At 36.7% G+C, this 22581-nt stretch overlaps 4 protein-coding genes across 6 annotated transcripts; all 4 read right to left on the bottom strand.

Moving 5' to 3' along the window:
* Positions 1 to 1298: 1298 nt before the first annotated feature.
* LOC117575228 (protein new-glue 3-like) lies at positions 1299 to 3567 on the bottom strand. The gene is made up of 2 exons (XM_052007181.1): positions 3492 to 3567; positions 1299 to 1738 (listed from the first exon to the last, which is right to left on the bottom strand). Exons 1-2 carry the CDS (start codon positions 3556 to 3558, stop codon positions 1347 to 1349), a joined length of 459 nt encoding a protein of 152 aa, XP_051863141.1. The 5' UTR covers positions 3559 to 3567; the 3' UTR covers positions 1299 to 1346.
* Positions 3568 to 4671: 1104 nt separating this feature from the next.
* LOC117574473 (protein new-glue 3-like) lies at positions 4672 to 13621 on the bottom strand. Its single transcript, XM_034258311.2, has 2 exons — positions 13547 to 13621; positions 4672 to 4961 (listed from the first exon to the last, which is right to left on the bottom strand). Exons 1-2 carry the CDS (start codon positions 13611 to 13613, stop codon positions 4672 to 4674), a joined length of 357 nt encoding a protein of 118 aa, XP_034114202.1. The 5' UTR covers positions 13614 to 13621.
* Positions 7417 to 9937, bottom strand: LOC127565991 (protein new-glue 3-like). Its single transcript, XM_052007182.1, has 2 exons — positions 9861 to 9937; positions 7417 to 7777 (listed from the first exon to the last, which is right to left on the bottom strand). The coding sequence occupies exons 1-2, from the start codon at positions 9925 to 9927 to the stop codon at positions 7488 to 7490; spliced, it is 357 nt and encodes a 118-aa protein (XP_051863142.1). The 5' UTR covers positions 9928 to 9937; the 3' UTR covers positions 7417 to 7487.
* A 1953-nt stretch (positions 13622 to 15574) lies between the features above and the next one.
* LOC117574471 (protein new-glue 3-like) lies at positions 15575 to 22196 on the bottom strand. 3 transcript variants are annotated; one of them, XM_052007177.1, is made up of 2 exons: positions 21661 to 22196; positions 15575 to 15616 (listed from the first exon to the last, which is right to left on the bottom strand). In XM_052007177.1, exons 1-2 carry the CDS (start codon positions 22148 to 22150, stop codon positions 15612 to 15614), a joined length of 495 nt encoding a protein of 164 aa, XP_051863137.1. In that variant the 5' UTR covers positions 22151 to 22196; the 3' UTR covers positions 15575 to 15611. The 3 variants fall into 3 exon arrangements, with proteins under 3 accessions (XP_051863137.1, XP_051863136.1, XP_051863138.1); XM_052007176.1 differs by having other exon boundaries at positions 15575 to 15774; positions 21819 to 22196; XM_052007178.1 differs by lacking the exon at positions 15575 to 15616 and adding an exon at positions 18958 to 19126 and having other exon boundaries at positions 21819 to 22196.
* Between the last annotated feature and the right edge of the window lie 385 nt (positions 22197 to 22581).

Genomic DNA, 22581 nt, shown 5'->3' with positions numbered 1-22581 from the left:
TGCAAGTTGACCTGTTCTTTATATAGCCAGCTCACTTGCGAAATTTCAAATTTCTGCAGCTGTCATAATAACGTAGCCTTCAATAGAGCCATTTAATATTTACTCAACTGTTGGCCGTAAAAGAACTTTTGGACTACCGGTTAGTGCCAATTTTCCATTCCGTATTTTGCATATTTTGATGTTTCTGGGTTTTCCTAAATTATTTAGAATGAAAAATCTTTTGTTCGCTCATATTAGGCTCGTTAAAATTTGCCACAAGTCGAGTATGCAAACATTGTTTTTTTTTATACCTATTTTTAAACTAAAACATATGTGTTCGCCAAACCAGCGGTAGACTGTGACGTCACAGAACGAACTGTGTCATTTTAGTGGCTTAATCTTTTAGATGATATTTCTTTGATGGAGTTTGCAATGGCGGCCAAAAAACACTTAAAAATAATGGTACATATAACAAAGTGTCACACGAGGTTGTCTTTGAAAAGAATTAGTTAATAAAAGCACACTTTATATATATGTATGTAAATATTTATCACAAAAGAATAATAACATACTAAATATTAAAATAACAAATATTAATGACAAAGTCGTAGGGGCTCGCCTGTAATATACCCGCTACCCCATTTCAAAGAAGCGAAACAGTGTTTAACCTAATATACAAAACTTAGTATATAAAGAAAAAATCCTGAAATATACCATAAGCTATATTTCCAATATACTACTCTATGCAACAGAATATACCATGGATTTAAAAATAGACTAGATTTTCAACCACAAGTATTAAGCGAAACAGTGTTTTACTTAATAAAAACAAAACTTAGTATACCAAAAAATATCCTAAAATATACCATAAGCTATATTTCCAATATACTATTCCATGCAAAATATACCATGGAATACAAAATATACAGGATATTCAAACAAAATATACCATGGATTAAAAAATATACTAGATTTTCAACCAAAAGTATTAAGCTGCAGCCAGTTTTTAGTATATCATGAATAACTTAACTCTTAGGTGGTTATCTAAAAGCAACCAAACTTTCAGGTATCAAGATTGTTCTTATTATTGCGTTAAAAACCGCAACAGAAGTCTTATTTGCGTGGACGGAAGAAAGAGAAACTAAATCTAAAAACAAACTCTATTTGCATGCAATAATAACAAGAGTTGTCAAAAAAATGTATCTCTATCTTTAACAGTCCACTAAATCGCGGTGTTCCTACATTAATTGATTGGACTGAAGTATAATACCCTTCTACGGGTAGCTGGCTTAATCATTTCAAGATGATAATTTTATGCTGCATTCAATGTTTATTGCTTCATATTTAAATGTTCGACATCCTTAAGTTCACAATACAATCCTTCTCCTGGTAGTACCGCTTCTCCTGGAGGTACCGCTCCTCCTAGAGGTACCGCTCCTCCTGGAAGTACCGCTCCTGGTACCAGTTGTTCTCCTAGCTAGCCTTCTCCTTTCGGCAGCCAAAAGCCTGTTGTATCTCCTCCTCTGTCTGGCCAACCTCAGACGTTGCAAACGCCTGAGACGTCTCAGCCTCCTTCTCAACCGCTTAAGTGCTGAGGAAGAGCTAGAAGAGCTGGAGCTAGAGCTAGAGCTGGAGCTTGAAGTGGTGCTGGTAGTGTCACTAGACGATTCAGTAGTTGTGGTGTCAGATGAAGAGGAAGATTCCGTGGTTGTTGTTGTTGTTGTTGTCGTTGTCGTCGTAGATACTGCCGTGCTGGCGCCTCCTGCGTGCTGCACCAGACAAACAGCCAGGATAACACAACTCAGAATTAATGTTAGGGCCTTCATGTTCACACTGAATCGATGACCTGGTATGATTTTTGCAATCAGTCCTGAGCTTTATATAGGCAGGCCGCATACGGAATTGAAAATCGGTGCACCTGTCATAATAATCTCTAAGAACTCCTCAATAGAGTCATTTAATATTTGCCCAACTGTTGGCCGTGAAAGAACTTTTTGGCAATGCAAAACGGGTTGTTGCCATTTTCACATAATATTTTTGCAAAGTTTCGTGGTTTTTCCAAAATAAGTTAGTATGAAAGCTTTTGTTATGGCACTTAAGGCTCATTAAAATTTGCAACAAAGCGCTTTGAGCGTCATTTAAATAAAAGCATGTGTCTTTTTCACAAAGGTAGAAGAAGGCAGAGATAATTATATAATAATTTTGCCATTTTAATAGCATGTTATTTTTCTTGAAATTTTAGTTGTTTGAAGGATTTAGTGTTGGCATAACAGCAAAACTCGAAGCAGTTAAAGAATATCAAGTATACAAAAATAATGGTATTAATACCAAAGTGCAACGCAAGCGAAATTATAGTTTGGTAATTATGGTTTTTTTTTATGGTTGATTCCTAATTGAAATGTAATATATGTTTACATAGAAAGACAACATCAATTACAAAAATTAGTATGAAATTGTTTGGATCTTAAATAAATCTTGAAACAAGATACAGAAAGCTATCAATTTGATTTTCTGATAAAATAATAAGAAATGTATAAGGCTATATTATATATATAAATATAATACTACATATAAAATAGCATAAGGTACAAACTATACTAGTCAATGTCTTCTAAAGATTAAAATTATTTCATTGTTTCGTATTTGACAGAAATAACTAAATTACAGAGTTTTTAACTTGTTCTTGTACCCTCGATGCATTATCACATTCAAATATACCATAGAGAAAAATATATACCAGATTGTCAGCCCAAGCAAATAAAATCCGAATGCCGAGCTGCATTTTGCAATACAACATTGTTTTTGTTTTAAATAGCATTTACAACATTTATCTGATTGCAACCAAATTTTCAGTATCATAAATACTGTGGTTTTAATTGTATGTATAGTTTCGATTCCTTATAATTTGCGGGGTTAGAAGTGGTATTAACAAGCAACAATAACAAGTGCTGCAACAATAACAAGTGCTGTCGAAAAAATTATTGTTTCATTAGTGATATTAGTGTTTCATACGAAGAGACGGACGGACAGACAGACAGATATACTAAAAGACAGACAGACGGAGCGATGGGTAGAGGTTAATAATAACCTTATACTCTAGTGGTATCGGTTATAAACATTTAAAGTAAACAAATTAAATTGATGTTGCATTCATTGTTTATTGGTACAAGAACAAGTGATTTTGTTTAGCTCTCAACACAATCCTTCTCCTAGTAGTACCGTCTAGCCTCTGTTTGCGCGCCTTCTCCTCAAGAGAGCCCTCAGCTTGCGGATTCTCCTTCTCTCACGCGCGGCCCTCAGACGTTGCAAACGCCTCAGACGTCTCAGCTGCCTTCTCAACCGTCGAAGAGCCTTAGCAGCTGCGCTAGAACTAGAGCTAGAGCTGGAACTGGAGCTTGAAGTGGTGCTGGTGGTGTCACTAGAAGATTCAGTAGTAGTTGTGGTATCCGAAGAAGATTCTGTCGTCGTTGTTGTTGTAGTTGTCGTCGTCGTAGTTGTTGACGAGCTGGTACCTCCTGTCTGCTGCACCAGACAAACAGCCAGGATAACACAGCTCAGAATTAATGTTAGGGCCTTCATGTTCACACTGAATCGATGACTAAGTATGATTAGCTATAAATTGATCTGATCTTTATATACCCAGCTCACATACTAAATTGTAAGTCTCAACAGCTGTCTCAATATGTAATAGAATCATTTAATATTTACTCAACTGTCGACCGTGAAAGATCTTTTTGGTAATGAACAATGAGAAGTCAGTTTCTCATAACTTATTTTACATATTTTCGTCAGCAAATAGATTGGATTTTCCAAATCAAGTTAGTACGTAAAATTTGTGATACGATGTAGACGTACACACCGCTTTCAAAGGCAACTAACAGAAAGTAATACAGTTACAGTCGAGCACACTCGACTGTGAGATACCACTACACAGTACCAAATGTTGGGGTATTATTCCAAAATATACTGAATTAATATACCGAAAAGGTACTAAAATATATCAAAGGCTAGCATATAATTAGTATATCAGTATACTACGACTTTCAAAGCATACCATAAACTACAAAATATTATATATCACATCGTCAACAAAGCCAAAGAGCAGACTACAGCAACCGTTTATGCTATATTAATTAAACTTCTAAAATTTGTCGTAAATCGTAAAGATTGCAGTTCTGATTCTACGCACCAGACAGACATATAAACGACAAAGCGATATCGCCATGTCGTTTCGGCTGTTGATGGTGATCAAGAATATATGTGTTTACTTTATGGGGCCAAATATGGCTTCTTCTTTAGGTTAGGCACATTTTCTAGAGGTACAAAGATATAATACCCTTCTACTCTATGAGGGAAGGCTAAAAAGCAAAACAGTGCAGTATTATCATTAAAATGAATGCACCGTAAAAATACTAAAATATACCATAACAAAATATACCATGTAATTCAACATATACGAGATTAACTTAAGCTGCAAGCAGTTTTTCTCATATAAAAGTATTTCTTGAGTGACTTGATATGCATTCAACACCAACAAACCTTGTAAAAAAAAGTAAAAATACCTTTCTACTCTACTAGTAGTGGGTATAAACATTTCAAGTTATCAAATTAATGCTGCATTCAATGTTTATTGGTAAAAGAACAAGTGATTTTGTTTAGCTCTCAACACAGTCCTTCTCCTGGTAGTACCGTCTAGCCTCTGTTTGCGCGCCTTCTCCTCAAGAGAGCCCTCAGCTTGCGGATTCTCCTTCTCTCTCTAGCAGCCCTCAAACGTTGCAAACGCCTCAGACGTCTCAGCTGCCTTCTCAACCGCCGAAGAGCCTTGGCAGCAGCGCTAGAACTAGAGCTAGAGCTGGAACTGGAGCTTGAAGTGGTGCTGGTGGTGTCACTAGACGATTCAGTAGTAGTTGTGGTATCCGAAGAAGATTCTGTCGTCGTTGTTGTTGTTGTTGTCGTCGTCGTAGTTGTTGACGAGCTGGTACCTTGTGCCTGCTGCACCAGGCAAACAGCCAGTATAACACAGCTCAGAATTAATGTTAGGGCCTTCATGTTCACACTGAATCGATGACCAAGTATGATTAGCTGTAATCTGACTTTATCTTTATATACCCAGCCCACATACTAAATTGTAAGTTTCGACAGCTGTGTCAATATGTAATAAAATCATTTAATATCCCGCTAGAAACCACTATAACATTCACAATATTGAAGTAATATTCTAACAAGTAAGAAAGGTACTGTCGAGTGTGCTCGACTGTGAGATACCCGCTACCCATTTTTAATAAAGTCAAAATATTGCGGTATTATTTTCAAAATATACCGAAAATACTTTAAAAAATACTAAAAATATACCAAATGGTATGTTTGGTATATCAATGTATTACACCATTCAAAATTTACCATATACCACACGGCGCAATGTACCAGATTGTCGGCCAAAGCAACTAAGACCCCTAGTAAGTAGGCGTTTTTGCCCATACAAAAGTATTTCTTTAATAACTTCCACAATTTTATCTGATCGCAACCAAATTTTCAGGAATAACTACTATAGTAATTATAGTATATACCAAAACTCGCAACTCTAGCTTTAAAATTACTCTTGTTATTCGATTTTTTTTTGATTTGCGGGGGCGGAAGTGGGCGTGGCAAAAATTGGAAACAAACTTGATCTGCGTGCAAACATAACAAATGCTGTCGAAAATTTTAGCTCTAACTCTTATAGTCTCTGAGATCTAGGTGTTCATACGGACAGACGGACAGACACACAGAAGGACAGACCGACATGGCTAGATCGTCTCGGCTGTTGACGCTGATCAAGAATATATATACTTTGTAGGGTCGGAGATGCCTCGTTCTACCTGTTACATACATTTCTTGCCGGCACAAAGGTATAATATCCTTTTACCCTATGGGTAGCAGGTATAAAAAGTAAAAATACCTTTCTACTCTACTAGTAGTGGGTATAAACATTGCAAGTTATCAAATTAATGCTGCATTCAATGTTTATTGGTATAAGAAGAAGTGATTTTGCTTAGCTTTCAACACAATCCTTTTCCAGATTGTACCATCTACCCTCTGTCTTGTCGTCTTCTCCTCACGAGAGCCCTAAGCCTACGGATTCTCCTTCTCTCTCTGGCGGCTCTCAGACGTTGCAAACGCCTCAGACGTCTCAGCTGCCTTCTCAACCGACGAAGAGCCTTGGCAGTAGCGCTAGAACTAGAGCTAGAACTGGAACTGGAGCTTGAAGTGGTGCTGGTGGTGTCACTAGACGATTCAGTAGTTGTGGTGTCGGAGGAAGATTCCGTGGTTGTTGTTGTTGTCGTTGTCGTCGTACTTGTTGACGTGCTACTAGTACCTCCCGCGTGCTGCACCAGACAAACAGCCAGGATAACACAACTCAGAACTAATGTTAGGGCCTTCATGTTCACACTGAATCGATGACCAGGTATGATTTGATTGCAATCTGTCCTTAGCTTTATATAGGCAGGCTGCATACGAAATTGAAAATCGCTGCAGCTGTCTTAATAATCTCTAAGAACCCCTAATTAGAGTCATTTAATATTTGCTCAACTGCAAAACGGGTTGTTGCCATTTTCACATAATATATTTTTGCAAAGTTTCGTTTGCAATAAGTCTTTTGTTATGGTAATTAAGGCTCATTATAATTTGCAACAAAGCGCTTTGAGCATCATTTCAATGAAAGCATGTGTCTTTTTTAAAAAGTTAGAAGAGGGCTGAGAAATCATATAATTTTGCCATTTTAATAGCATGAAATTTTTCTTTAAATTTTAGTTGTTTGAGAGCGTTAAAGATATTAAGTATATAAAAATAAAGGTATTTATAACAAAGTGCAACGCAAGCGAAATTAAAGTTTGGAAATTATTGCAATTTAACTCCTAATTAGAATTTTATATATGTTTACATAGAAAGAAAACGTTTATTACATTGAAACGAGATCTTGTTCTAAAAAAGTTATAAGCTATCAAAATGATTTTCTGATAAAAAATTAAAATATGTCTAAGGATATATTTGGTAAATTGATGAATTTTTATATTACTACATTCTAAATGTAGCATACAGTACAAAGTATAGCAAATTGTATTCCAAAGGAATTAAGTCCACACAGCAGCAAACGTTATACTCAAATAAGATTATTATTTATATTAACGAAATTTTCAGGAATCATAAATACTGTAGTTGTATCGATTCGATTGGATTCTTCAAGATTTGCAGGGTCAAAAGCAATGTTTATTGCAATCACCAATTTATTTGCTTTATTATCTAGTGTTTCATACGAACAGACGGACAGACAGACAGACAGATTATTGCAGGATAGACAGAAAGACGGACGGATGGGTAGAGGCTAATAATAACCTTATACTCTAGTGGTATCAGTTATAAACACTTAAAGTAAACAAATTAAATTGATGTTGCATTCAATATTTATTGGTACAAGAACAAGTGATTTTGTTAAGCTCTCAACACAGTCCTTGTCCTGGTAGTACCGTCTAGCCTCTGTTTGCGCGCCTTCTCCTCAAGAGAGCCCTCAGTTTGCGGATTCTCCTTCTCTCACGGGCGGCCCTCAGACGTTGCAAACGCCTCAGACGTCTCAGCTGCCTCCTCAACCGACGAAGAGCCTTGGCAGCAGCGCTAGAACTTGAGCTAGAGCTGGAACTGGAGCTTGAAGTGGTGCTGGTGGTGTCACTAGAAGATTCAGTAGTAGTTGTGGTATCCGAAGAAGATTCTGTCGTCGTTGTTGTTGTTGTCGTTGTCGTCGTAGTTGTTGACGAGCTGGTACCTTGTGCCTGCTGCACCAGACAAACAGCCAGGATAACACAACTCAGAATTAATGTTAGGGCCTTCATGTTCACACTGAATCGATGACCAAGTATAATTAACTGTAATCTGACTTGATCTTTATATACCCAGCTCACATACTAAATTGTAAGTCTAGACAGCTGTCTCAATATGTAATAGAATATTAATATTTACTCAACTGTTGGCCGTGAAATTTCTTTTGGGCAATTTACTACGAGAAGCTATAATTTTCTCACAATCTATTTGACTTATTTTCGACTGCAAGAAGATTGTGTGTTCCAAATCACGTTAGTATATAAAATTTGTTTTTGGGCAAAGACGTAAACATCGCTATGAATGCCAACTAAAAACAAGTAAGAAAGCCTGCTATAAACCACTATAACATACATAATATTGAAGTAATATTCTAAAAATATATATATTTTTTTAACAATATACTAAAATATACCAAAGACTATATTTGGTATATCTATATATAACTATATTCAAAGTATTCCATAGAGTACAAACAAGTAAGAAAGCTACAGTCGAGTGTACTCGACTGTGAGATACCCGCTACCCATTTTTAATAAAATAAATATATTTTGCGGTATTTTTCTCAAAATATACAGAATATACTACATAAATACTAAAAATATGCCAAATGGTATATTTGGTATATCGATATAGTACCGCATTCAAAATATACCCTAGAATATACTACTAGAAAGTAGGCGTTTTTATCTGATCGCAATTAAATTTTCTGGAATCATAACAACTATAGTAATTATTATACATATATAGAAAATATACCAACTCTATCTTTAAAATTACGCTTGTTATTCAATTTTTTTGATTTGCGGGGGCGGAAGTGGGCGTGGCAAAAATTTGAAACGAACTTGATCTACGTGCAAACATAACAATTGCTGTCGAAAAAAAATTATAGCTCTATCTCTTATAGTCTCTGAGATTCAGTGTTTCATACGGACGGACGGGCAGACTGACAGACTGACAGACGGACATGGCTAGATCGTCTCGGCTGTTGACGCTGATCAAGAATATATATACTTTATAGGGTCGGAGATGCCTCCTTTTACCTGTTACATACATTTCCTGCCGGCACAAAGTTATAATACCCTTCTACCCTTTGGGTAGCGTGTATATGTTAAATATACGAGAGGGTTAACAGAAGCAAAGAACTAACTTCGGCAGACATTTTTTACCATAATTATTAGCTGAATCATATAGACTGTAGTTATGACTGTAACTACTAATCACGATTCAAACTTTTAAATTTTGAATGCTATTTTATATTTTCGTTCGATTCAGCTCTAGACACTGATCAAGAAAATATATATATTTTATGGGGTCAGAGATGACTCCTTCTGCCGGTTACATACATTTTCTTGAGGTGCAGAGCTTTAATACCTATCTACCCTATGGGTCACGAGTATGAAATAAAAATCAGTGGAAGTCTATTGTTAAAATTAGTATACCGCAAAAATACTGAAATATACTATAAATACTGCCACATGAAAAATATTCTATGTTTTGCCAAAGATACGAAATTGTCATGCATTTAAGCTAGTTTTTCTAGTATAAAATTATTTCCTGAATCATCCGATCAGCAACACTAACAAAACTTGTAGAGGAAAAAATAAAAATATATTCCTCTCTCCCTTGCGAGTATAAACATTTCAAGTTAACAAATTAATGCTGAAATCATTGTTTATTGGCACAAGAACAAGTGATTTTGTTTAACTCTTAACACAATCCTTCTCATGGTAGTACCGTCTAGCCTCTGTTTGCGCGCCTTCTCCTCAAGAGAGCCCTCAGTTTGCGGATTCTCCTTCTCTCACGGGCAGCCCTCAGACGTTGCAAACGCCTCAGACGTCTCAGCTGCCTCCTCAACCGACGAAGAGCCTTGGCAGCAGCGCTAGAACTAGAGCTAGAGCTTGAACTGGAGCTTGAAGTGGTGCTGGTGGTGTCACTAGAAGATTCAGTAGTAGTTGTGGTATCCGAAGAAGATTCTGTCGTCGTTGTTGTTGTTGTTGTCGTCGTCGTAGTTGTTGACGAGCTGGTACCTCCTGTCTGCTGCACCAGACAAACAGCCAGGATAACACAGCTCAGAATTAATGTTAAGGTCTTCATGTTCACTCTGAATCGATGACCAAGTATGATTAGCTGTAATCTGACTTGATCTTTATATACCCAGCTCACATACTAAATTGTAAGTCTCGACAGCTGTCTCAATATGTAATAGAATCATTTAATATTTACTCAACTGTCGGCCGTGAAAGATCTTTTTGGGAATGAACAATGAGAAGTCAGTTTCTCGTAACTTATTTTACATATTTTCATCAGCAAATAGATGGGGTTTTCCAAATCAAGTTAGTACGTAAGATTTGTGTTCCGGTCTAAACACCGCTTTAAAAGTCGTTCACTTGTTGTTAAGTAAAAAGACTATAGTCGAGCACAGTCGCTAATGAGATGCCATCAGATGCCATCATATTGCAGTATTATTCTTAAAAATAACGAATAAATTTATCAAAAATACTTATATATATTTTCAATGCTTTAATTGGTATATCTATATACTACTACATTCAAAGTAATACAAAGTAGTACAAAATATACTAGATTATCATCGAAGCCAAGGAACAAATGGGTTTACTGGAAAAATACCAAAATACACGGAAGGCAATAATTGGTATATCTATAAAGTACACCCGACTGAAGCAGCCGTTTATTTTTGCAATAATAATATAATTTTTATCTGAATCATGAGGACTGTAGTTATGATTGTAAGTACCATAAATTGCGAATTTAACTTTAAAATTCCGCTTGCTCTTTTATATATTTTTATACCCGCTACCCATAGGGTAGAAGGGTATTATAACTTTGTGCCGGCAGGAAATGTATGTAACAGGTAGAAGGAGGCATCTCCGACCCTATAAAGTATATATATTCTTGATCAGCGTCAACAGCCGAGACGATATCTGTCTGTCCGTCTGTCCGTATGAAACACTGGATCTCAGAGACTATAAGAGATAGAGCTATAATTTTTTTTTTTCGACACTATTTGTTATGTTGCACGCAGATCAAGTTTGTTTTAAATTTTTGCCACGCCCACTTCTGCCCACGCAAATCAAAAAAATCAATCTAGATTAAAGCTAGATTTGCGAATTTTGGTATATACAATAATAACTATATTAGTTATGATGCCTGAAAATTTGGTTGCGATCAGATAAAAATTGTCGAAGTTATTAAAGAAACACTTTTGTATGGGCAAAAACTCCTACTTACTGGGGTTCTTAGTTGCCTTGGCCGACAATCTGGTATATTGTGCCGTCTATGGTATATTTTAAATACGGTACTATATAGATATACCAAATACACCATTTAGTATATTTTTAGTATTTTTGCAGTATATTCGGTATATTTTGAAAAATACCGCAAAATATATCTCTTTTATACAAAATGGGTAGCGGGTATCTCACAGTCGAGTACACTCGACTGTAGCTTTCTTACTTGTGTTTGTATAAAATTAACACCCCCAGTTGGTATAAAAATTTGAAGTTAACAAATTAATGCTGAAATCATTGTTTATTGGTACAAGAAGAAGTGATTTTGTTTAGCTCTCAACACAATCCTTTTCCTGGTAGTACCGTCTAGCCTCTGTTTGCTCGCCTTCTCCTCACGAGCGCCCTAAGCCTGCGGATTCTCCTTCTCTCACGGGCAGCCCTCAGACGTTGCAAACGCCTCAGACGTCTCAGCTGCCGTCTCAACCGCCGAAGAGCCTTGGCAGCAGCGCTAGAACTAGAACTGGAGCTGGAACTGGAGCTTGAAGTGGTGCTGGTGGTGTCACTAGAAGATTCAGTAGTAGTTGTGGTATCCGAAGAAGATTCTGTCGTCGTTGTTGTTGTTGTTGTCGTCGTCGTAGTTGTTGACGAGCTGGTACCTCCTGTCTGCTGCACCAGACAAACAGCCAGGATTACACAACTCAGAATTAATGTTAGGGCCTTCATGTTCACACTGAATCGATGACCAAGTATAATTAACTGTAATCTGACTTGATCTTTATATACCCAGCTCACATACTAAATTGTAACTCCCGGCAGCTGTCTCAATATGTAATAGAATCATTTAGTATTTACTCAACTGTTGGCCGTGAAAGAATTTTTCGTTAATGCACAATGGGAAGCAGTCTTTCTCACAACTTATTTTACATACTTATTTTTGTTTTCAATAAAATTGGATTTTCCAAAATTAGTTAGTACGTAATGTTTTTGTTCCGGTTTATTAGGATCACAATAATTTGCTACAACGCGTAGACGCAAAATATCTTTGGACGTCAATTAAAAATAAATAAATAAGCTATAGTCGAATGTGCTCGACTGTAAAATACCAGCTACCCATTTCCCATAAGATCTAATTATTACGGAATTGGTATAAAAATATAAAAAATTAATATACTGAGAAAATACTTAAAAATATAGAAGGTTATAATTAATATATGTACACCACTTTGATCAAAATATACCATAAACTGCTAAATCTATCATATTGTCAAAACAACTGAAACCCGACAGCAGAAACTGTTCCACCCATAGGGTAGAAGGTTATTACATATAACTTTATGCCGGCGGGAAATGTATGTTACAGGTAGAAGGAAGCATCATCTATATTCTTGATCATCGTCAAGAGCCGAGACGATCTAGCCATGTCCGTATGTCTGTCTGTCCGTCTGTTCGTATGAAACACTGGATCTCAGAGACTATAAGAAATAGAGATCTAATTTTTTTCGATAGCATTTGTTATGTTTGCATGCAGATCAAGGTTGTTTAAAATTTTTGCCACGCCAACTTCCGCCCCCGCAAATCAACAAATAACTATCGTAATATTAAGACTAGAGTCGCGAATTTTGGTATATACAATAATAGCTATAGTAATTGTGATTCCAGAAAATTTAGTTACGATCAGATAATATATCAAATATAAAATTTATCATAGTTTTTAAGTATATTTGTTGCATATTATTTTGGTATCTTTTGAGAATATCACTGCAGTATTTTGGTTTTATTCAAAATGGTTAGCGGGTATCTCATAGTCGTACTTTACTCGTGTCATTACTTTATTTTATAGAGGTTCAAAGTTATAATACCCTTCTAGATTATAATAATCCAAACAGTACAGTATTCTCGTTGAAATGTACCATAATACTGCCACATGCAAAATATACCATGTAATTAAAAATATTCGAAATATCATGACTTTCAACTGCAATCAGTTTTTTTTTTCAAGAACGACATGATCTGCATACATCTCCAAGAAAATAGTAGAATAGAATACCTTTCTGCTCAACTAGTAGTGGCTATAAAAATTAACTTCACAAATTAATGCTGCTATCATTGTTTATTGGTACAAGAACAAGTAATTTTTTTTAGCTCTCAACACAATCCTTTTCCTGGTAGTACCCTCTAGCCTCTGTTTGTGCGCCTTCTCCTCACGAGAGCCCTCAGCCTGCGGATTCTCCTTCTCTCACGGGCGGCCCTCAGACGTTGCAAACGCCTCAGACGTCTCAGCTGCCTCCTCAACCGACGAAGAGCCTTGGCAGCAGCGCTAGAACTTGAGCTAGAGCTGGAACTGGAGCTTGAAGTGGTGCTGGTGGTGTCACTAGAAGATTCAGTAGTAGTTGTGGTATCCGAAGAAGATTCTGTCGTCGTTGTTGTTGTTGTCGTTGTCGTCGTAGTTGTTGACGAGCTGGTACCTTGTGCCTGCTGCACCAGACAAACAGCCAGGATAACACAGCTCAGAATTAATGTTAGGGCCTTCATGTTCACACTGAATCGATGACCAAGTATGATTATCTGTAATCTGACTTGATCTTTATATACACAGCTCACATACTAAATTGTAAGTCTAGACAGCTGTCGCAATATGTAATAGAATCATTTAATATTTACTCAACTGTTGGCCGTGAAAGACTTATTCGTTAATGCACAACGGGTTGCTGACATTTTCTTACAGCATATTTTACATATTTTTGTTTGGTGCAAAATTGGGTTTTCCAAAATAAGTTAGTACGTAAAGCTTTTGTTCCGGTTTATTAGGCTCACAATAAGTATAGACGCAAATATCGCTTTGTACGTCAGTTAAAAAAAAAGCATACATATGTTCTTCACAAAAGCTGTTTCTCAAAACTTTGGCATTTTAATAGCTTGTTATTTTTCTTGAAAAGTTAGTTGTCTGAAGGATTTGGCGATGGCATAACGAACAGATATAGGAGCAGCTAGTGTATACAAATTGAGGTATTTATATAAAAGTGCAACCCCGCCTAAGTTTTAGTAATCCAATTTAAATAATTTAAAATATGTCTATAAGTTATGCTTAAGTAGACAAAATAACAAAATAACATCATACAAATTTTAATAACATTATAAGTGAGAACACTGTGGTCCTAAAAATATTTCTGAATTAAGGACTCATTCTATAAAAAATACTTAAAAAAGAATTTTATCAATCGCACCGACTAGGGAACATTAAAAACGTTCCCTGCAAAATTTCGTCCTAAAATCTGATGTTGTCACAATTAGCAAAGTAGACAAAATCGATACGATTTATTCAGCATGTGATCAGATATGAAATACATATTGAAATAAGTTTTATATATACTTACCCATTACTTTATTTTTATCTAGTAATCTTCTTTTAACGAATCTGAAATGCATTAATAACCCATTCATAGCTGAAGGTCTGCCGGCAGTCTTAAGCTCCATAATTTATTGATCAGAAATAATAAAATGAGAAGATAAGAAAATATATTCTTCTTATAAGTGTATGACTTTCTGACATCTCAAAATATATGTTGCAGTCAGAAAGAAGTACATCCGAACACATTAAGTATGTATTCTTAATAATTAAAAAGGGTCAAATGATGAGATAATAGGGCCATTGCAGTCTGTCTGTATGTCTATCCATATGAACAGCTCAAAGACTATAAGATATACATATAGTATAATATTATATCACTTGTTATTGTTGTGTTTTAGATTTTTGCACACCAACGCAAAACGAATGATAATAATGATAATTTTAAAGTTATGTTCAGGTATTATTGTGGATATCTAATAATACCTGAAATCTTTATGATTCATCAACATTTGGTTGCAATGAGAACCAAACTTCGTGGCACTCTTTTGTGTGCTGATCTAGAATAATAAATATAAATATTTGGTATATTTTTCAATGTTTTTGTATAATGACATAAGTCAGTGTTAAACAAAAATATACCAAATAGTTATATTTGGTATTTTAGATCAGCGCATATACGAATATCACAAAGTTTGTTTCTAAAACGACTAAAATATACCATAATGTGTATTTTAACAATATACTAAATAATACCAAATAAAACCGTAAGTAAACATCGACAGCCGTATAGGCTCTTTCAAGTATAACATAATTTTAGGAATATCTTAAAGTTTGTTATTGCATTGAAACCAAATGGTGTTTCTTAACACTAGACTTCCGTAATTTTGTGGGTAGCACAATATGCTTGTCATTTGTTTTGCTTGGGCGGGCAAACTTTTAAATAAACTTGATCTTGATCACTTCAAATGATCCCCTACCTTTTATAGTATATAAGATCTAAACATTCCCACGAACAGACAGACTTATGTCCCTTTTCTATTAATCAAGACTATAAAGAGAGAGACGTTTCCTTCTGGAACAGCCGGTTAACAGAGATTTTTAATACTCTTCCACCCTCTACTATAAAGAACTTTAGATAACAAACTGCTGCTATATTCTATGTTTATTGCTTTACAATTTCCCTAACCTCTGCGATTCCTCCTCGTGTTGCTGTTTCTCCTGGAAGCAGCTGCTCTCCTGGCTGCCCTCCTCCTTGCAGCAGCCGCACGCTTGCGACGTTGTTCCCTTTGTCTGGCGGCCCTCAGACGCTGCTGGCGCCTCAGACGAGCTATCCTCCTCCTCAACCTAGCAATAGTTGCGGCATCCGAGCTAGAGCTAGAGCTAGAACCGGAGCTGGTGGAGCTAGAGCTAGCAGTTGTGCTGGTGGTGGCGCTAGAAGATTCGGTAGTGGATGTGGATGTGGGATCGGAGCCTGATGCGCTGGATTCAGTTGTTGTTGTCGTGGTTGTGGTCGTCGTGGTTGTGCAGTCAGCAGCCGAGGCATTTGCCGTCAGGGAGCAATCTGTGCAACCAGTCGGAGTGTCGGGATCCGTCGAGGTGCATGCCACACCGTCGGCCCTCTTCACCAGGCAGATGGTCAGGATGGCACAGCCCAGAATCAAAGTTAGAACTCTCATGTTTAAGCTGAGTCGAAAGACAAGCTATGATTAGTTGCAGATGAACCTACTCTTTATATAGGCTAATATATCTCAGTTAGATCTCTGCTAGTGAGTGGAAAGTTCCTCTGCAGCTGTCACAATAACATCGATGATATTTTTGTTTAGAAGCTTACATATAACCTGCGTCACAGAACCTGCGTCGTTAGAGTTCGAGCAATTGCCCTTCAATAGAGAGTCATTTAATATTTACACAACTGCTGACTTTTGGGCAAAGCGCTCTGCCAATTTTACACAACATCTGTGCCAAAAATAGTTAGTCTGAATAGCCTCTATTTTCGCATTAGACTCAAAAAAAAGAGAACAAAAGCGCACGCGCTACCATTGTTTTGAAACTAAATCAAAAGAAACACATGCTTCCGGTAGCGACCTACACAAGATTCACAATAACAACTGAAGACTGCGAAGACACACTTTATTATTGTTTGCCTTTAAGTTGTCTTCAAGATTTGAAGATGGCATAGTAATAAAAATAGCACAAATGGCTAAATATAGCTTCTTCAATATAAAAGTATGTATTAAAGTAGAGTAATAACACGAAAGCGTTCTTCAGTTAATAAATTTTGTTTATTCATTTTATTTATGATAACTTGCACTTCTTCTAAAACAAAATATCAAGTAATATCGAAATTAATAATAGTTTAACATCTGTATGTATTAAAGCACATTCGCAATATGTTGAATTCCGCGACCCTAATCCTTGTTTTACTTTTTACTACAAGTCTCGTTTTTACACAATTAGCAAAGTAGATAAAGACGATACGATTTATTCAGCATGTGATCAGATATAAAATGCATATTGTAGTAAGTTTTATATATATTTTCCCATTACATTATTTTCATCTTCTTTTAACGAATTCTAAAGGAATATCCTCTTTATGTCTCAATTGCATTAATAACCCTTTCATTTCTGAAGGCCTGTTGGCCAGTCCTAAGCTCCATCATTTATTGATCAGAAATAATAAAATGAGAAGATAAGAAAATATATTCTTATTATTTTAATAGGTTTGGCTTTTTTGCTTATAATTAGATCTTGATTCTAAGAATTTTCTTGGAAGTTGTATAATTTTTTAAAATTCCAAATAAGTATAGCTCAGACTTTCTTTATATCAAATTCTGGGATTTGTTAATCTTCCCCCAATTACTTGCAGATCTTCTATTATACATTTAATAAAACTGTGTTATGACTTTCCGAACACATTAGTATGTACACATATTCTTAATAATTAACAAGTTAGAAAGCTACGGTCGAGTGTGCTCGACTGTGAGATACCCTCTACCCATTTTGGAAAAAAGCAAAATATTGCAGTATTTTTTTTAAATATACCAAAAATGCAAAAATACTAAAAAAAAATATACCAAATTGTATTATTGTTATATCGATAAAGTACCACATTCAAAATATACCATGGACGGCATAATATACCAGATTGTCGGCCAAAGCAACTAAGACCCCTAGTAAGTAGGCGTTTTTGCACATACAAAAGTGTTTTATCTGATCGCAACCAAATTTTCAGGAATCATAAATACTATAGTTATTATTGTATACACCAAAATTCGAAGCTCCAACTTTAAAATTACGCTTGTAATTCGATTTTTTTGATTTTCGGGGGCGGAAGTGGGCGTGGCAAAAATTTGAAACAAACTCAATCTGCGTGCAAACATAACAAATGCTGTCAAAAAAACGTATGTCTTTGTCTCTTATAGTCTCTGAGATCTAGGCGTTCATACGGACGGACGGACAGACAGACAGACGGACAGACGAACATGGCTAGATGGTCTCCGCTGTTGACGCTGATGAAGAATATATACTTTGTAGGGTCGGAGATGCCTCCGTCTACCTGTTACATCCATTTCCTGTCGGCACAAAGTTATAATACCCTTCTACCCTATGGGATATAAAAAGGGTAAAATCGTGAGATAATATGTCCATTTCGGTCTGTCTTTATGTCTGTCCATATAAACATCTCAGGACTATTAAAGATATGACATCATATATGATAACACTTGTTATTATTGCGTTTTAAATTTTTCCAAGCCCACGCAAAAGGAATGACAAGCGTAATTTGAATGCATTGTTCTGATACCCACAATAATCTCTGAAATTCTAATGATTTACAAAATTTGGTTGCAATGTGATGAAAAATGTAGAACCAAACTTCGTGGTACTCTTTTGTGTGCTGATCTAGAATACTAAATATAAATATTTGGTATATATTTGTATATAATTGTAGAATGGCATAAGTCAGTGATGAATTGGCTGTTGGATTGCAAAGTTAAGCCAATATGCAAAAAATACTTAGGTAAGTCAATATACAAAAATATACCAAATATAATGAAGTTTGTTTCTAAAAAGACTAAAATATACCATAATGTGTATTTTAACAATATATTAAAAAATACCAAAATAATAACCGTAAGTAAACATCGGCAGCTGTATCGATTTCTTCCAATATAAGATAATTTTAGGGATAACTTACAAGTTTAAAGACATCAGTTATTTTGTGGGTAGCACAATACAGCTTTGAAATTATGCTTATCATTCGTTTTGCGGGGACGGACAAAATTTAAAATAAACTGATCTTGCTCTTTTCAAATTGATCCTCTATCTTTTATAGTATATGAGATCTAGACGTGAGATCTGTCCGTATAGAGATAGACTGATGTCCCTTTTCTTCTAGTCAAGAATATAAAGAGAGTTGCCTCCTTCTGGAACCTCCGGTTAAAAGCGATTTTTAATACCCTTCCACCCTCCACTATAAACAAGTCTAGATGACAAACTGCAGCTATATTCTACGTTTATTGATTTACAATTTCCCTAACCTCTGCGATTCCTCCTCGTGTTGCTGTTTCTCCTGGAAGCAGCTGCTCTCCTGGCTGCCCTCCTCCTTGCAGCAGCCGCACGCTTGCGACGTTGTTCCCTTTGTCTGGCGGCCCTCAGACGCTGCTGGCGCCTCAGACGAGCTATCCTCCTCCTCAACCTAGCAATAGTTGCGGCATCCGAGCTAGAGCTAGAGCTAGAACCGGAGCTGGTGGAGCTAGAGCTAGCAGTTGTGCTGGTGGTGGCGCTAGAAGATTCGGTAGTAGTGGATGTGGATGTGGGATCGGAGCCTGATGCGCTGGATTCAGTTGTTGTTGTCGTGGTTGTGGTCGTCGTGGTTGTGCAGTCAGCAGCCGAGGCATTTGCCGTCAGGGAGCAATCTGTGCAACCAGTCGGAGTGTCGGGATCCGTCGAGGTGCATGCCACACCGTCAGCCCTCTTCACCAGGCCGATGGTCAGGATGGCACAGCCCAGAATCAAAGTTAGAACTCTCATGTTTAAGCTGAGTCGGAAGACAAGCTATGATTAGTTGCAGATGAACCTACTCTTTATATAGGCTAATATATCTCAGTTAGATCTCTGCTAGTGAGTGGAAAGTTCCTCTGCAGCTGTCACAATAACATCGATGATATTTTTGCTTGGAAGCTTACATAGAACCTGCGTCACAGAACGCGTCGTTAGAGTTCGAGCAATTGCCCTTCAATAGAGAGTCATTTAATATTTACACAACTGCTGACTTTTGGGCAAAGCGCTCTGCCAATTTTACACAACATCTGTGCCAAAAATAGTTAGTCTGAATAGCCTCTATTTTCGCATTAGACTCAAAAAAAAGAGAACAAAAGCGCACGCGCTACCATTGTTTTGAATTTAAATCAAAAGAAACACATGCTTCCGGTAGCGTCCTACACAAGATTCACAATAACAACTGAAGACTGCGAAGACACACTTTATTATTGTTTGTCTTTTAGTTGTCTTCAAGATTTGAGGATGGCATAGTAATAAAAATAGCACAAAGGGCTAAAAATAGCTTCTTCAATATAAAAGTATGTATTAAGGTAGAATAATAACACGAAATCGTTCTTCAGTTAATAAATTTTGTTTATTCATTTTATTTATGATAACTTGCACTTCTTCTAAAACAAAATATCAAGTAATATCGAAATTAATAATAGTTTAACATCTGTATGTATTAAGGCACATTCGCAATATGTTGAATTCCGCGACCCTAATCCTCTTTTAACGAATTCTAAAGGAATATCCTCTTAATGTCTCAATTGCATTAATAACCCTTTAATTTCTGAAGGCCTGTTGGCAGTCATAAGCTCCATCATTTATTGATCAGAAGTAATAAAATAAGAATATATATTCTTATTATTTAATAGGTTTAGGTTTTTTGCTTATAATTAGATCTTGATTCTAAGAATTTTCTTGGAAATTGTATAATTTTTTTAAAATTCTAAATAAGTATAGCTCAGACTTCCTTTATATAAAATTCTGGGATTTGTTAATCTTCCCCCAATTACTTGCAGATCTTCTATTATAATTTAATAAAACTCTGTTATGACTTTCCGAACACATTAGTAAGTATTCTTAATAATTATCAAGTTAGTCGAGTGTGCTCGACTGTGAGATACCCGCTACCCATTTTGAATAAAAGCCAAATATTGCGGTATTATTTTTCAAAATATACCGAAAAAACTACAAAAATACAAAAATTATACCAAATGGTATATTCGGTATATCGATATAGTACCACATTCAAATATACCATAGACGGCACAATGTACCAGATTGTCGGCCAAAGCAACTAAGACCCCTAGTAAGTAGGCGTTTTTGCCCATACAAAAGTATTTTATCTGATCGCAATCAAATTTTCAGGACTAATAAATACTATAGTTATTATTGTATACACCAAAATTCGAAGCTCCGGAAGTGGGCGTGGCAAAAATTCGAAACAAACTTAATCTGCGTGCAAACATAACAAATGCTGTCAAAAACTTATAGCTTTATCTCTTATAGTCTCTGAGATCTAGGTGTTCATACGGACGGACGGACAGACAGACAGACGGACAGACGAACATGGCTAGATCGTCTCCGCTGTTGACGCTGATTAAGAATATATACTTCGGAGATGCCTCCGTCTACCTGTTACATCCATTTCCTGTCGGCACAAAGTTATAATACCCTTCTACCCTATGGGAAACGGGTATAAAAAGGGTCAAATCGTGAGATAATATGTCCATTGCCGTCTTTCTTTATGTCTGTCCATATAAACTCCTCAGGACTATAAAAGATATAACATCATATATGATAACACTTGTTATTGTTGTTATATAAGATAATTTTAGGGATAACTTAAAAGTTTAAAGACATCAGATATTTTGTGGGTAGCACAATACAGCTTTGAAATTATGCTTATCATTCGTTTTGCGGGGACGGGCACAATTTAAAATAAAGTGATCTTGATCTTTTGAAATTGATCCTCTATCTTTTATAGTATAGGAGATCTAGACGTGAGAACTGTCCGTATAGAGATGTCCCTTTTCTTCTAATCAAAAATATAAAGAGAGTTGCCTCCTTCTGGAACTTCCGGTTAACAAAGATTTTTAATACCCTTCTACCTTCCAGTATAAACAACTCTAGATGACAAACTGCTGCTATATTTTATGTTTATTGCTTTACAATTTCCCTAACCTCTGCGATTCCTCCTCGTGTTGCTGTTTCTCCTGGAAGCAGCAGCTCTCCTGGCTGCCCTCCTCCTTGCAGCAGCCGCACGCTTGCGACGGAGTTCCCTTTGTCTGGCGGCCCTCAGACGCTGTTGGCGCCTCAGACGAGCTATCCTCCTCCTCAACCTAGCAATAGTTGCGGCATCCGAGCTAGAGCTAGAGCTGGAACCGGAGCTGCTGGAGCTAGAGCTAGCAGTTGTGCTGGTGGTGGCGCTAGAAGATTCGGTAGTGGATGTGGATGTTGGATCGGAGCCTGAGGCGCTGGATTCAGTTGTTGTTGTCGTGGTTGTGGTCGTCGTGGTTGTGCAGTCAGCAGCCGAGGCATTTGCCGTCAGGGAGCAATCTGTGCAACCAGTCGGAGTGTCGGGATCCGTCGAGGTGCATGCCACACCGTCGGCCCTCTTCACCAGGCAGATGGTCAGGATGGCACAGCCCAGAATCAAAGTTAGAACTCTCATGTTTAAGCTGAGTCGAAAGACAAGCTATGATTAGTTGCAGATGAACCTACTCTTTATATAGGCTAATATATCTCAGTTAGATCTCTGCTAGTGAGTGGAAAGTTCCTCTGCAGCTGTCACAATAACATCGATGATATTTTTGTTTAGAAGCTTACATAGAACCTGCGTCACAGAACGCGTCGTTAGAGTTCGAGCAATTGCCCTTCAATAGAGAGTCATTTAATATTTACACAACTGCTGACTTTTGGGCAAAGCGCTCTGCCAATTTTACACAACATCTGTGCCAAAAATAGTTAGTCTGAATAGCCTCTATATTCGCATTAGACTCAAAAAAAAGAGAACAAAAGCGCACGCGCTACCATTGTTTTGAATTTAAATCAAACGAAACACTTGTTTCCGGTAGCGTCCTACACAAGATTCACAATAACAAC

This window comes from Drosophila albomicans, chromosome 2R, assembly GCF_009650485.2.
Source record: "Drosophila albomicans strain 15112-1751.03 chromosome 2R, ASM965048v2, whole genome shotgun sequence".
In the NCBI taxonomy this organism is placed as follows: domain Eukaryota; kingdom Metazoa; phylum Arthropoda; class Insecta; order Diptera; family Drosophilidae; genus Drosophila; species Drosophila albomicans.
Note: the sequence above shows the minus strand (reverse complement) of the source record. Positions and strands in the feature narration are given on the sequence as shown.